Source organism: Chiloscyllium punctatum, chromosome 27 (assembly GCF_047496795.1).
Source record: "Chiloscyllium punctatum isolate Juve2018m chromosome 27, sChiPun1.3, whole genome shotgun sequence".
Lineage (NCBI taxonomy): Eukaryota > Metazoa > Chordata > Chondrichthyes > Orectolobiformes > Hemiscylliidae > Chiloscyllium > Chiloscyllium punctatum.
The window spans coordinates 17,705,297-17,721,923 of NC_092765.1; the positions used below are offsets into that span (position 1 = coordinate 17,705,297).

The 16,627-nt window shown below is 43.1% G+C and overlaps 1 protein-coding gene across 2 annotated transcripts in view; it reads right to left on the minus strand.

Annotated features, from left to right (window-relative positions):
- Nucleotides 1-3,869, minus strand: part of ubxn11 (UBX domain protein 11) — a 65,088-nt gene extending 61,219 nt beyond the window's left edge. The window contains exon 1 of one of the 2 annotated variants that reach the window (XM_072548225.1): nucleotides 2,893-3,869. In XM_072548225.1, coding sequence (XP_072404326.1) covers nucleotides 2,893-2,966 — 74 coding nt within the window. In that variant the 5' untranslated portion in view covers nucleotides 2,967-3,869. The remainder of the gene's footprint in view (nucleotides 1-2,892) is intronic. The other variant, XM_072548226.1, reaches the window with a different exon arrangement.
- Between the last annotated feature and the right edge of the window lie 12,758 nt (nucleotides 3,870-16,627).

The following is a 16,627-nucleotide window of genomic DNA, read 5'->3' on the forward strand; positions in this document are numbered from 1 at the left end:
AACTTCTCTGTTTTCCACATTACAACTATGATTACGATTTCAAAAGTACATAGCTGGCTTGAAAGCATTTTCAGACATCTTGACTGTGAAATGAGCTAAATAAATGCAGAGTTTTCTTTATTTAACAGTATGCTAGAAATAAATGCTTCTCAAAATATTTCCCACAGTGACCCCCATTTTGATGCCTGAATATCACTATGGGTCTTAAATGAGAAATGTAAGGGGAGGGGGTTTGAAAGGGAAAGAGGCCTGCGAGTTTGGGGGAAGGCTCGGTCTGTTAGAGACTCAGCACAGCTGTTATAACTTAGTCATGATCCCAAATCTTTTTGCTTGTGACCAGCATGGAGTCCCAACTCCCACTTTGGGAGTTCTGGCATAAAGCATTAGACCTTATGACTCTATGGTTTAAACTCCAGTCTATGATTATAACAATCAGTTGGATATTCTCCCCTGACTGCTACAGATAACCAAATGCTGAATGTGTGAGGTGAGGTAAACTCAGATGTGATGCAACCATAGAACAATTGACCCTCATTGTCTAGACTGTGCCTCAAAGATAAAGTGGTGGAGGGGAGTGGGACAGAGGGGAAGAGTGAGAGAGGAGGCCACAAATGGTATCTCCAGTACTCTTCACTGAGAGTGGAAAGGGGCAACATTTGGATTCGCAGTGGGCAGTTAATATTCACTTGAGTCTCTAAAAAAATGGAAATCATGTTGAAACTGAAAATACTGCAAATGGACTATAAAACACTACTCTGCTGTGCAGGTTGTTGTGAAATATGTTGCAGTGAAGACATTCTGTGACAATCTGCAAACTGCAATAGATAAATATTGGAGGACTGAAGGAAGATAATTGAAATTTACTTTTGGCTGTTGTGCAAAAGAGGCTTTGATATACACACACACACACACACACACACACACACACACACACACACACACACACACACAAAAAGCATCAACCCACATTTTGTTTCACATATTATAACCAACTCAATCTCCTTAATTTCAAAATAAAGTTCCTTTTCATGGAACTTCAGGATGCCATCATACTCAGAGCGCTACAGATTAGGTTAGAGAATATAGTCCTAAGACATGTGTTCATGTAGTCTTGCCTTATGTGAAATGATATTACATGCATTTTTCCAAATAGCTGAGGGTGAAAGCCAGGACTAATATAATGATCCTGCACTATAGGTGGCACAAGCAAATGCTGGTCCCAGAGATTTTATTAAGAACCTACATGCTACCAATTCATTATTGACATGATATAATGCCCATTGAGGAAAACTGAAGCTCTGGTTACACAAACTTCTTCAGTGTACAGAACATTCCCGTAGAACCTTTCTTCATATTGATGCACAAGATAGTACACACAGACAGATAAATTGCACTTATTAAAGGGTTATAGAGTCATAGAGTCACACATCACAGAAACAGGCACTTCAGTCAATCATGACTATACCAGCTAATGCTGAACCTGCATTGAGCTCCACCCAATCTGATGATATTACACACACTTTGGGTGTAGAGAAGCAGTCTAACATGAAGTCCTGATTGAAACAGAGCATCATTTCTGACTCCTGAAAGTCTTAAGGAATTATGCCTAACTAGCCAATGTAACCTATACATATTGCCTTAACATAATAAGTTGCCTCTTGTTAACCACTCAAGCAGTTCTTCTGCTTGAGGAAAGGTCTTTCCTCTATCAGAGTCAATTATACACTCAGCATACAACAGAGCAGCAGCATCAAACCTGAACCAGAAGTTGCCAGTGATTGATAACCCAACATCCAATACAATAATGGATAATTTTTGAAATGCAATCATTGTTGTAATGTAGGAAACATGATAGTCAATTCACATACAGCAAGCTCCCACAAGCAATAATTAGGTAACTGACCAAATCACTAGTCATTTTAAATTAATATTAGTGATGTATAAACATTGGCCAGGAACCTGCAGAGCTTCCTTTCCCTTCTTTTAATAATGCCAAATGGATTTTGATATCCATCCAAGGGAGCAGACATTGTCTCTGTATAACTTCTCAACTGAAAGTCACACTTCTGACAATATCGAATTTCTCAGTACTGCATGATAAATTTGTTCCTTATCAATATGGTTGTATTCTGGTTGAACATTGGCTATACGCCAGAGAGCACATAATAATCAGAATATTGGAATTTTTCATCTTTTCCTTCTTGGGATGGCAGAAGTTCAAAGATTTTGTGCATGAACTGTAGAGATTAGCAGACTGCCTGGTAATTTGTGATGAAACCTTACTTTAAATATTAAACTATCTACAGTAAGCAGAACAGAGTCATGTCAATTGTATGGGGAATGCAACAAGTAGCATCACTGAATGTTTCTTTACTTTTTTCTGGAATATTGGCCTAGTCAGCAATGGCTTCCCATTCCTAATTCCCTTGCTTTGCTATTTCAGAGGAAAATTAATATAGAATGAGCCGCATTATTGTAGGTCTGAAGTCACATGTAGTCAAGACTGGGTAAAGCCAACAGATTTGTTTCCCTTAAGGACATTAAGGAACAAAATGGCTGTTTGATCGTTAACATGATTATTATCACTAAGACTAGCTTTTACATGCCAGATTTATTAAATGAAGTTAAAATTCGCCAAGCACCAAGGTGCGATTTTAATCCATATCCTAGAGCATTAGCCTAGGTCTAAGGATTACTGATACTGCACAACCTTACCATCTCCACTTCTTCCCATATCCAAAATACCCCAAGTCAAGATGGTGCGTGACTCGGGAAGGAATTTGGGGCAGGTTGTGTTTGCATGTGCCCTCTGACCTTGGTAGAGAAATAGCACTTTTATTCATTTATTTGCAGCACAGAATGGACCAGAGCAAGGAGCTAGGTCTCACTTACCGATGATCCTGCAGCTCTGGCAGGAGGACTGATACTTTCCGTAATTTTCCTAGAGATGAGAGCGGGGAGCTCATTATGATTACAAACACCTTGCTCAGATTCCTTAATCACTCTGCCACAGGGCCTAGGATCCTGTCCCAAACTGACCACTGCCCGGAATTCTGTCTCACGCTGACCACTGCCAGGGATCCTGTCCCAAACTGACCACTGCCCGGAATTCTGTCTCACGCTGACCACTGCCAGGGATCCTGTCCCAAACTGACCACTGCCCGGAATTCTGTCTCACACTGACCACTGCCAGGGATCCTGTCCCAAACTGACCACTGCCCAGGATCCTGTCTCACACTGACCACTGCCCGGGATTCTGTCCCAAACTGACCACTGCCCTGGATTCTGTCTCACACTGACCACTGCCTGGGATCCTGCCCCAAACTGACCACTGCCTGGGATTCTGTCTCACACTGACCACTGCCAGGGATCCTGTCCCAAACTGACCACTGCCCGGAATTCTGTCTCACACTGACCACTGCCAGGGATCCTGTCCCAAACTGACCACTGCCCGGGATCCTGTCTCACACTGACCACTGCCCGGAATTCTGTCCCAAACTGACCACTGCCCGGGATTCTGTCTCACACTGACCACTGCCTGGGATTCTGTCTCACACTGACCACTGCCAGGGATCCTGTCCCAAACTGACCACTGCCTGGGATTCTGTCTCACACTGACCACTGCCAGGGATCCTGTCCCAAACTGACCACTGCCCGGGATTCTGTCTCACACTGACCACTGCCCGGGATCCTGTCCCAAACTGACCACTGCCTGGATCCTGTCCCCCACTGTTCAGTGACCAGGCTGCACACTCCTCTCCCCCGCTGACTGATGCCACTAGCTCTGCCTCTCAGCGCCCCCGGTGCTCTAGCTTTCAGCAGGTTACGGGGCTGTCGGGGCTGGTCAGTGTCCTGGGCTCCTGCCCAAGTCGCTGCATTGTTTACTGTGTTGCTAGGAAATACAGTAAGCAAATAGCTGATTGGCAGTGCTGAGACCAGACCACAAATAAAGGTGAGACATGATTGGACATTAACAAACTTGTGTTTTTTTTTCAATCAGAGACCAAATATCTTCAATAAGTGATCGACCCATAATCAAAGAGCAAAACTTTAATCCAATCACTAAGCATAGATCTTAAACCAATCAAAAACCAAGCATCCCTTTTCAATGACTGATCATCACCTCCATCCAATCACTAACCAGTCACCTTGATTCAATCGCAGACTGGTCACCGCCATCCAATCATAAAACTGTCATATTCGTCCACCAACAAACCATTCACTTTCACCCAATCCAATCATAGACCTCCATCCTCCATCCTTTCATCCTCCATCCAGTCACAGACTGGTCACATCCGTCCAACCACTGATCAGTCGCCCCCACCCAATCACAAACCAGATCCCTCTCTGCTTGCTGGAGACTTACTTGGGTTAAGGGAAGATGGTCCTGGGTGTTGGCGGAAAGTCATCTCAGATGCAGGACATCTTTGCAGGAGGTCCTCAGGGTAGTGACCTAAGACTATAAAATATAGGAGTCGAGAACGTGTTGCTGGAAAAGCACAGCAGGTCAGGCAGCATCAGAGGAGGAGAGTCGATGTTTCGGGCAAAAGCCCTTCATCAGCCCTTTTGCCTGAAATGTCAACTGTCCTGCCTGACCTGCTGTACTTTTCCAGCACTACACTCTCAGCTCTACTCTGCAGTCCCCACTTTTGCCTATAAAATATAGGATCCTATGAAATCACTCAACTCCCCTGCCTTCTCCCTATAATCTCCTGATACTCTTACTAGTTGAGAATCTATCTGTCTTAATATACTCAATGACTTGACGTACGCTACACTCTGCAATACTTTGTCACGACCCTCGGCCCACCCATATTCAGCTGTTCCATTCTCTTCCATTATGAGAACTGAAGTGAGTATGTTCGCTGATGGTTGCAGCATGTTCAGTATCATCATCGATGCCTTGCATATTGAAGCAGACCATATCTAGGCTTGGGCTGAAAAGTGGCAAATTATATTCATTGCCGCAAAAGTGTTAGGCAATGACCATCTGCAATAAGAGATAATCTTGAAAAAATTGCCCTTGATATTCAGTGATGTCGCCATCACTGAATCCCTCACTATCAACATCCTGTGGTTTTCCACTGATGAGACACTCAACTAGGCTTGCCATACATATACAGTGACAAGACCAGGTCACAGGCTCAGCATCCTCCAAAAAGCAACTCACTTGCTGATTCCAGAAAGCTTGTTCATTATCTTCAAGGCACAACTCAGGAGTGTGATGAATACTCCTCATTTGTCTGGATGAATGCAGCTCCAACAACACTCAAAAAGCTTGACACTATATAGGACAAAGAAGCTTGCTTACTTGGCACCATATCTACAAACGTCCACTCCGTATAACACTGATGCTGGGTAGACGCAGTATGTACCATCTACAAGATGAACTGCAAAAATTTACCAAAGCTTGTTAGCACCTTTCAAACCCACAACCACTTCTATCTATAAGGACAAGGGCAGCAGGTACATGGGAACACTACCACATGCAAGTTTCCCTCCAAGCCCCTCAGCATCCTGACTTGGAAATATATCACCATTCCATCACTGACACTGGGTTAAAATCCTGGAGCTCCTCACGGACTGCATTGTGGAACTACCTTCTGCACATGGACTGCAGTGGTCTAAGAAGGCACCACTTTCTCAAGGGGAACTCGTAACTGAATAAATGCTGGCCTATGATAAGTATCTTGTCTGCATGGCTGACAAGATTCCATAAACAAGTTCTCTACTCTGAGTTCCACAATGATAAGCAATCATTAAGAGTGTAGAGGAAATGCTACAAGGACACCCTGAATGCCCCCCTAAACAAATGCAAAGTCCTCACTGACACATGGGAGTCGCTTCCCTTAGAACACTCAATCTGGAGAAGAAGAATCGTGAAAGAGCCAACAACTTTGTCACCGAGTAGAGTGCATGGAGGTCAAGTGCAAGCAACAGAAAGAGTGCAAAGAATCCAGAGCTTCCCACCGCTCCCCCTCATCACACAGTTTCCATCACTTTACTGATAATCAAGAAGGGATTAAAAAATTGATTGGATTTCTCCTGGTTTTATTTACTGACCAACCATGGACATTTTCCACATTGTCAGGTAAATTCCAATATGGTAGCTATATTGGCATGGCTTGGCTAAAGATATGGAAAGTTCAGGAGTTCAAATCTAAGGTGCTATTACAATCATAGAGGTGTACAGCACGGACTCTTCGATCTGACTCATCCATGCCAACCAGATATCCTAAATTAATCTAATCCCATTTGCCAGCATTTGGCCCATATCCATTTAAACCCTTCCTATTCATATCCCCATCCTGATGCTTTTTAAATGCTGTAATTGTACCAGCCTCCACCACTTTCTCTGGCAGCTCATTTCATACACACATCACCCTCTGCATGAAAAGGTTGCCCCTTAGATCCCTTTTAAATCTTTCCCCTCTCACCTTAAACCTATACCCTTGACTATTCATCCTAACCATGCCCCTCATGATTTTATAAACTTCTGTAAGGTCATCCCTCAGTGTCTGATCCTGCAGGGAAAATAGGTCCCAGCCACTCAGCCTCTCCCTATAGCTCAACCCTCCAATTCAGGCAACATCCTCATAAATCTTTTCTGAACCCTTTCAAGTTTCACAACATCTTTCCTTATAGCAGGGAGACCAGAAATGAATGCAGTATTCCAAAGGTTTGCAGAAATGTTATTGGTGCCTGTAGCCTTTGCGGTTTCTGATGCCTCCAGCTGTTACTTGATTCATCCAAGATCCTTAGACAGATTCCAAACCCACAACTACTTCCATCTAGAAGGAGAAGGGCAGCAGATTTTTGGGAACAACATCACTTACTAGTTCTTCTCCAAGCCACTCCCCATCCTGATTTTGGAAACACATTGCCATTCCTTCACTGATGCTGGGTGAAAATCCTGGAAATGTCTCTCAAAGGGCATTGTAGTTCAACCTAAAGCAAGTAGACTGCAGTGGTTCAAGAAGGCAGCTCACTACTGCCACTTAAGAGCAACTAGGGACAGTTCATAAATGCTGGCCAGCCAACAACTCCCATGTACCATGATCAAATAAAAAAAGTCACATGGAGTAAATCAAATTGGCATCAGTGATGCTGACGACCTCTAGAGGAGGTTAAAATGGACCATGCACTCAGCATTTTTGGCTGAAGATTGTTACAAGTGTTTCAGGTTTGTATTTTGCACTAACGTCCTGAGATATCCTATTGTATATGGATAGAGATATTTGTGGAGCCTCCCTCTCCACGGAGTTGCTTGATTGTCCAAAACCATTCATGACTGAATGTGGCAAGACTGCAACACTTATAACTGATCTATGGTTGTAGAATCACTTAGCTCTATCTATCACTTGTTGTTAATGCTGTTTGGTATACAAATAGTCCCGTTTTGTAGGTTTAATAGATTAATGCCTCATTTTTAGGTATATATTTGGTGCTGCCTTGGCATGCCCTCCTGCACTCTTCATTTAACCAGGGTTAATCCCCTGGCTTATTTGTAATGGCAGGGTGGGGGATACAGAACAATTAAGGATGGACTAATAAATGTTGGTCCAGCCAATGATTGCCATATCCCATGTATGCACACAGAAGGTCAGCTACACGTAAGAATCAAATTTAGAATCTATCACTTAGAATTGATGTCATACCCACAACAGCCACAGGAATTAAACAGTTGCTTTGACAGTTGATACATGAGAAGAACAATGAATGATATTTCAAATTAACAAAAAATGATTTCTGGAAGAAATTTTATTTATATGAGCAGAGCTTTCAGGGATATGTATGTCAAAAGGGCATGAACGTCCATTCCACATTACCGTAAATCAAACAAATTTTCCAAATGAATATCTAGCACCTTTTAATCACATCCTCAAGTGTAGGTCGATGAAACAAGATTTTCCTGTGACCATGTTATACTTCAGATTTATAACAATGGATAAGGTGCTGTCATCATCAGCAAAGATTATATTCAAAAAGTAATAAAAACGATGTTGCAAAACTGCCACCTATCTAAAATCTCCAAGATGCAGATCATGCTTCGAGTTAGAGAGTCATAGAGATTTACAGCACAGAAACAGACTGTTGGGTCCAGCTTGTCTATGCCAAGCATACCCTAAATTAATCTAGTCTCATTTGCCAACACTTGACCCATATCCTTCCAGACCCTTCCTATTCATATACCCATCAAGATGCCTTTTAAATGTTGTAATTGTGCCAGCCTCCACTACTTCCTCTGGTAGCACATTCCATACACACACCACTCTTTGCGTGAAAAGGTTGTCCCTTAGGTCTCATTCTCACCCTAAAACTATGCCCAAGACTCCCCCCACCCCAGGGAAAATACCTTGTCTATTTATCCGATCCATGTCCCTCATGATTTTATGAAACTTTATAAAGTCACCCTCAATCCTCCATGCTGCAGGGAAAACAGCCCCAGCCTACTCACACTTTGCCTCTAGCTCAAACCCACCAATCCTGGCAACATCCTTGTAAATCTGTTCTGAACAGAGAGCATAAAGTTGGTGCATGTCTGGCATATATCTACCTCAACTGCACATTTGACAAAAAGTCAGAGTCACACCCCACAATTGGAATCTGGTTACCTTAGTATCCAAAATGTGCAGTGATCCCAGGTTTTACAAAGATATGACACCTAATGGTAAAAGGGTAACTAGGGAATGAAACATCTAGGTAATGAAACATCTGGATATCAAACCTACAGCTCAGCAAGCAAACCTACACCCTAAACCTCAACCTGAGCTACAAACCATCACAAACCTTGCATTTACTCAGATGTTGCTAGGGTTGGAGGATTTGAGCTATAGGGAGAGGTTGAACAGGCTGGGGCTGTTTTCCTTGGAGCATCAGAGGCTGAGGGTTGACCTTCTAGAGGTATACAAAATCATGAGGGGCATGGATAGGATAAATAGGCAAAGTCTTTCTCCTGGGGTGGGGGAGTCCAGAACTAGTGGGCATAGGTTTAGGGTGAGAGGAGAAAGATATAAAAGAGACCTGAGGGGCAACTTTTTCACACAGTGGGTGGTACGTGTATGGAATGAGCTGCCAGAGGATGTGGTGGAGGCTAGTACAATTGCATCATTTTGAATGGGTGTATGAATAGGAAGGGTAGGTGGGACTAGATTGGGTTGGGATATCTGGTTAGCATGGACAAGTTGGACCTAAGGGTCTGTTTCCATGCTGTACATCTCTGTGACTCTATGACTCTATAATAGAACAATGCTGAAGAAATATAGAAGTCAGCCAAGGGAAATGCACAATATGCCAGTGGTGCGTGGCAAATAAGAAAGACCACACCCAGACAACCGCATTGTGACAGAACACAAGAACAACAATCAACACACTAAAGGCACATTTATATCCAAAGATGAAGTCAAAGCTTTCAGTGTTGAATGTGCAGGGTGAGGTCTGGAAGAGTTGTAAAATAGTAAATGGACTCTTAGACTTCTCTACTCATAAATTTTATTGTCATTATCTCCATATAAACAATATTGCTACTATTCAATGTTAATGAGCTTTCATTTGTCACATTCATATCTTTGGGAAGAAGAAAGGAAGTTTACTATCTCTTGAAGAAGCTCAAGATGCAGATAAGCACAGATATCACATGACCAGAGCATTGGTAGCATTTTAGTCACAGGTGGTGCCTATATATTATTCTGTGTTGTCTCTATTAGTTTAGCTGTAAAGAAGCCCATCAGATAGCTTCCCATAAACAGTATCTATGGTAATCATTTGTGTAGATGGTAGAAGACGATCATTACATTTCCACCATGTCACAGATTGCTTGATAAGGACCTGCCGTGTGCCATGGTTTTCACAAGTTTCTCCCACATACTGATGGTTGTGGATAGCTTCACTGAGAAACAAACATAACAAGTTTACCAATTAAGGTATTATGTTTAGAATTTCTCTTTCAAATCCTCCCACTTCCTCCAGATGAATGAGGTAGCCATGGGCACCCACATGGGCCCCAACTATGCCTGACTACTTGTTGGCTACCTGGAACAGTCCATCTTCTGTAGTTACACCGGCACCAGCCCCACCTTTTCTTCTTTTATATTGATGACTGCATCGGCGCTATCACAAGGAGGTTGAGCAGTTTATCAATTTCACCAACACATTCCACCCCGACCTTAAATTCACATGGACCATCTCTGACACCTCTCTCCTTTTCCCGGACCTCTCCATCTCCATCAATGACAACCAACTCAACATCAACATTTTTTTACAAAGTCACTGACTCCCACAGCTACCTGGATTACACTTCCTCCCATCCCACCTCCTGCAAAAATGCTATCCTGTATTCCCAATTCCTCCGCCTCTGCCATATCTGTTCCCAGGATGACCAGTTCCACCACAGAACACACCAGATGGCCTCCTTCTTTAAAGACCATAATTTCCTCTCCCACGTGGTTGAAGATGCCCTTCAATGCATCTCATCCATGTCCAGCCCCTCCGCCCTCAAACCCCACCCCTCCAACCGCAACAAGGACAAAACCCCTCTGGTCCTCACCTTCCACCCCACCGAGTTCCACATAAAACACATCATCCGCTGACATTTCCGCCACCTACAAATGGACCCCACCACCAGGGATATATTTCCCTCCCTATCCAATTTCCACAAAGATCATTCTCTTCGTGACTACCTGGTCAGGTCCACGTGCCCAAGAACCCACCCTCCCTTCGTGGCATCTTCCCCTGCCACCGCAGAAATTGCGGCCACATCTCTACCCTCACCACCATCCAAGGCCCCAAAGGAGCCTTTCACATCCATCAAAGCTTCACCTGCCCATCCACAAATGTCATTTATTGTATCTGTAGCTCCCAATGCTGTCTCCTTTACATTGGGGAGAGTGGTCACCTTATCGCAGAGCGCTTCAGGGAACATTTCCAGGACATACGCACCAATCGACCCCATTACCCCGTGGCTGAACATTTCAACTCCCCCTCCCACTCTGCCGAGGACGTGCAGGTCCTGGGCCTCCTCCACTGCTACTCCCTCACCACCCAATGCCTGGACAAAGAATGCCTCATTTTCTGCCTTGGAACCCTTCAACTCCAGGGCATCAATGTGGACTTCACCAGTTTCCTCATTTCCCCCCAGTTCCAAACTTCCAGATCAGCACCGCCCTCATGATCTGTCCCACCTTCCTTCCTATCTATCCGCTCCACCCTCCTTTCTGACCTATCACCTTACTCCCACCTCCACCCACCTATTGCACTCTCAACTACCTTCTGCCCAGCCCCACCCCCTCCTATTTATCTCTCCACCTCCAAGGCTTCCAGCCTCATTCCTGATGAAGGGCTCCTGCCTGAAATGTCGATTTTCCTGCTCCTCAGATGCTGCCTGACCTGCTGTGCTTTTCCAGCACCACTCTAATCTTGCTTCTAATCTCCAGCATCTGCAGTCCTCACTTTTGCCTAGTTCCAAGATTTGACCCAGCTATGATATGGGAATCGTGATATATTTCCAAATCAGAATTGTGCATTTCATGGAAGGGAGTGATTGTGTTTGCAAAATCCTTGGGAGGTTGTGGATTTGGGAGGTGCTGCTGAAATAGCCATGGCGGGCTGTTACAGTGCACCTTGCAATACAACGCAATTGCAGCTATGGTACACCATTAATGAAAACTGAGACTCAATCTAGGAATATAATTATAGGAAGACTCCATTCAGCCCTCTAACCTATTCCAGCAGCGAATTAAATCACACTTAACCTGTACTGTGACACCATCTACCCAGTGTGCTTCCATACATGTTTTTTGGCATTGATATAAAGATGTTTTGAAATTTTCAATTAATCCTTACTTCAAAACCCCCTGTGTGCTCTGAGGTGTGTGTAAAGGAGAATGACAGATAAAAGCATAGTTGTTGTTATTGTAAAGTGAGATTTCTAGAAAGGAATCAATATTTGAGGTCACAATTACATTTGGCTCAGCAGACTGCTAGAAAGTAATACAAACATTTGAATTTAGAACAATTAAATCTTCCATATATATGGTGCCTTTAATGAAGTAAATTGTCCTTCTGTGCTTCACAGAGGTGTTCTTCCATGGAAGGATAAAAAAGAAATCTGTAAGCATTTTTACTATATTCTATAATTGTGCTGACATTTTAATTAACAATGTACCCGGAGACCTGTGTACTTTGTACCTTCAGTGTTTCTAGCTTTTTACCATTTATAAATCCTATTCTATCTCAATGATCTAACATTTGCCTAAGGTAAAAATTTGCCACAGTATGTCCACTTACTTAGTCCATCAATATCTCGTTATTATGTAACACTTTTATGTACACTAGGGGTGGCATGGTGGCTCAATGGTTTGATTCCAACCTTAGACAATTGTCTGTGTGGAGTTTGCACATACTCCTTGTGTCTGCATGGGTTTCCTCTGGGTGCTCCAGTTTCCTCCCACAACTCAAAGATGTACAGGGTAGGTGAATTGGCCATACTAAATTGCCCATAGAATTAGAATTAGAATCCCTACAGAGTGGAAACCAACAAGTCCACACCGACCCTCCAAAGAGTAACTCACCCAGACCCATTCCCCTACCTGATATTTATCCCTGACTAATGCACTTAGCCTACACATCCCTGAACACTATGGGCCATTTAGCATAGTCAACAGTGCTGTCCCACAGGGATATGTAGGTTAGGTACATTAGTCAGGGGTAAGTAGGGATATGGGTCTGGGTGAGATACTCTTTGGATGGTTGGTGTGGACTTGTTGGGCCAAAGGGCCTGTTTCCACACTGTAGGGATTCTATGATTCTACACTAATACTATCTATATTATTGTGATCAGAAAATTTGGATGTCTTAGCTTTTTATCTGCGCCATTTAGATAAATGTGAGGTTATTCACTTTGGAAGCAAAAACAAGAAGGCAGGCTACTACCTGAGTGTCTGTAAATTGGGAAATGGACCTGGGTGTCCTTTGCACCAGTTGCTGAAGGTAAGCATGCAAGTGCAGCAGGTGGTAAAGAAGGCAAATGGTATGTTGGCCTTCTTTGCTAGGGTTTCAAATACAGGAGCAGGGATGTGTTGTTGCAGTTATACAAGGCCTTGATGAGGCCACACCTAGAAAATTGTGTGCAATTTTGGTCTCCTTTTCTAAGGAAAAATAGTTTTGCTCTCGAGGGAGTGTAGTGAAGACTTACAATGCTGATTCTGGGGATACCGGCACTGACTTATGAAGAGAGATTGACTAGGTTAGGATTGTTTTCACTGGAGTTCAGATGAATAGGGGGCACGCGGGGTTTGTGTATGTATGTGTGGTGGGAGTGAGGTGGAATCTTATAAAAACTTACAAAATTTCTAACAAGATTAAACAGGGTAGATGCAGAGATGATGTTCCCAATGGTGGGTGTGTCCAGAACCAAGGGTCACAGCCTGAGGATTCGGGGTAGAACAATTAAGTTGGAGATGAGGAGACATTTCTTCACCCAAACAGTGGTCAGCCTGTGGAATTCATTATTGTAGGAAGTAGTTAAGAAAAAGCTAGATCTAGCACTTGGGGTGAATGGGCTCAAAGGTTATGGGGAGAAAGCAGGTATAGGCTATTGAGTTGGATGGTCAGCCATGTTTGTGATGAATGACAGAGCAGGCTCAAGTGGCCAAATGGTCTCCTCCTGCTCCTACCTTCTACATTTCTATATTTTTATTAACAATTCATTACAGTGAATAGTTGAGGCATCAACACAGATCCTTGATGAATGAATGAATAATTTCCTACCAAAAAAAGCACCTGTCCATTATTTCTGTTCTCTGTTTCCTGACATTCACCAAATTTCTTAATCAGCTAAATAATCACCCTGGTTCCCCTTTTTCCAACTCTTCACTTGACAACAGATTTTTAAAAATAATACATTAACCATTCAATGAATGTTTAACTGTTTATTTGTTGTAACTAAAAAAACATAGATAAGATTTATTCTTACACATCCTCTGGTTTTGGCAGGGCAGTTTTAAGAAATGCTCAGTGGTTAGCAATGCTGACTCATGGCACCAGGGTCCCACGTTCAATTCCAGCCTAGGGCAACTGTCCGTGTGGAGTTTGCACATTCTCCCCGTGTCTGCGTGGGTTTCCTCCGAGCGCTCTGGTTTCCTCTCACAGTCCAAAGATGTGCAGGTTAGGTGAATTGGCCATGCTAAATTGCCCATAGTGTTAGGTGCATTAGTCAGAGGGGAAGTGAGTCTGTGTGGGTTACTCTTTGGAGGGTGGGTGTGGACTGGTTGGGCTGAAGGACCTGTTTCCACACTGTAGGGAATCTAATCTAATCTAAGTAGCCAGCTGATTTATCCATTTTCCTGGAGACATCACTTGCTCAGGTGAGTTCTTTAAAATCTCTGCCTGTTGACACGTGGATAGTCAAACTGTGGCCAGGGTTCAAACTTGCGAGATGAGTGTATGAAAAAGAAAGAGAGAGAGAGAGAGAGGCCAAGATGCTCTTACTTGTCTTGCTGATTTGGCACCTTTTCTATTTCTATCTGTGGGCAGGAAAAGCAGTTTCTTAAACACAAAAGACAAAACACAAAAGTTAGCTTGCTACACGATTCTCTCTTTCATCTGTTTTAAGGTTCAAAAGGGTCAATGTTTGAGACTGGGTGAATAGTGCCTCTTATAATAATGATTTAGGCCAGAAGTGGGGGTGTTCTTTAATGATTATACAATGTTCATGACCATTAGCGATAACTGAGACACTGAAGCAGCCTATTTTCATATGCAGCAAGATCAGGGCAACATCCAAGGTTGCACTGATAAGTGGCAAGTAATGTTCACACCACACAAGTGCCAGGTAATGACCTTCTCAAACAAAAGATTCTAAGCTAAATCTTCTCTTAACAATCAATATTATTGCTATCACTGAGTCCCTATTATCAACATCCTGGGGAATCACATTGACCAGAACCTTCACTGGGTCAACCATATAAATACAGTGGCTATAGGTCCTGGTCAGAAGCAAGTAGCTCATCCATTGTCCCCCTCAATGCCCATCTACCATCTATAAGACACAAGTCAGGAATGTGACTTCCCAGGATGGGTACAACTCTAGCAATGCCTAAAAAGATCAACATTATCTAAGTCAAAGATCCCTGCATCTCCACCACCATCTCCACCATTCAATATTAGTTCCTTCATCGCTGATGCATGGAAACAGCAGTATGTACCGTCTAAATGATGCAGTGCAACAACTCATCAAGGCTATTTTGATGGTACCTTCCAAACTAATGACCTCTACCACATAAAAGGATAATGGCAGAAGATGCATAGGTACAATTTCACCTGTAACTATATCACAATTCCTTCACTGTCACAGCACCAATCTTAAGGAATCCCTTTCCTAACAGTGTTGTGGTGGAACCTATTCCCCACCAACTGCAGTGGTTCACCAAAGGCAATTAGGAATAGGCAATAAATGATGAGCTAGCCAGCAACACTCACATTCCATGAACAAGTAAAAATCAGAGAACATGTGATAAAGAGACTTGAAATGAGATTTATTATGGCTTCAGCAGAGTGAAACATGCTTTTGTTGCTTTTGTACATACATCCTAGGTATGCAATAAACTTGATTTTGGCTTCAGCAGAGTAAGACATACTTTTGTAAAGCTGTATGTAAATCCTAGATATCCAATAAACCCAGAACTTTTCAAACTTCCTGATGGCTCAGTAATCTATCCAAAACGAGTCTCCCTGCTATTGAAAAGATGTTGTGAAACTTGAAAGGGTTCAGAAAAGGTTTACAAGGATGTTGTCAGGATTGGAGGATTTGAGCCATAGGGAGAGGCTGAACAGACTGGAGTTATTTTCCCTGGAGCGTCAGAGGTTGAGGGGTGACCTCATAGAAGTTTATAAAATTATGAGAAGCATGGATAGGGTAAACAGCTATGATCTTTTCCCCAGGTTAGGGCCGTCCAAAACTAGGGGGCATAGGTTTAAGGTGAGGGGGGGGAAGATTTAAAAAGGACCTAAAGGGGAACTTTTTTAGACACAGGATGGTGCATGTATTGAATGTGCTGCCAGAGGAAGTGGTGGAGACTGGTACAAGCTTTCAAATAAACCTGTTGAACTATAACCTGGTGTTGTGTGACTGTTAACTTTGTCCACCCCAGTCCAACAGTGGCAGTTCCACATCATGGCTAACATTTAAAAGACATTTGAATGAGTATATAAATAGGAAGGGTATATAGGGAAGTGGGCCAAATGCTGGCAAATGGGACTATATTAGTTTAGGATAGCTGGTTGGCATGGACAAGTTGGACTGAAGGGTCTGTTTTCACTCTGTACAGCTCTATGACTCTATAACTGGACTAACCACCATTAATTATCAAGGACCCAGTGACCCAAATATGGTCATGGATGGCATTTGCCACATAGATGATATCAATTTGATTAGATAATCCTCATATCTTCACTAGTTTCCAAATCGCCCCTCCCCCCACCTCATCCCAAACCCAGCACTCCAACTTGGCACCACCCTCTCGACCTGCCTTATCTGCCCACCTTCATTCCCACCTATCCATTCCACCCTCCCAACTAACCTACCACAATTAACCCCTCCACCTGCATCCACCTATCACCTTCCCAGCTA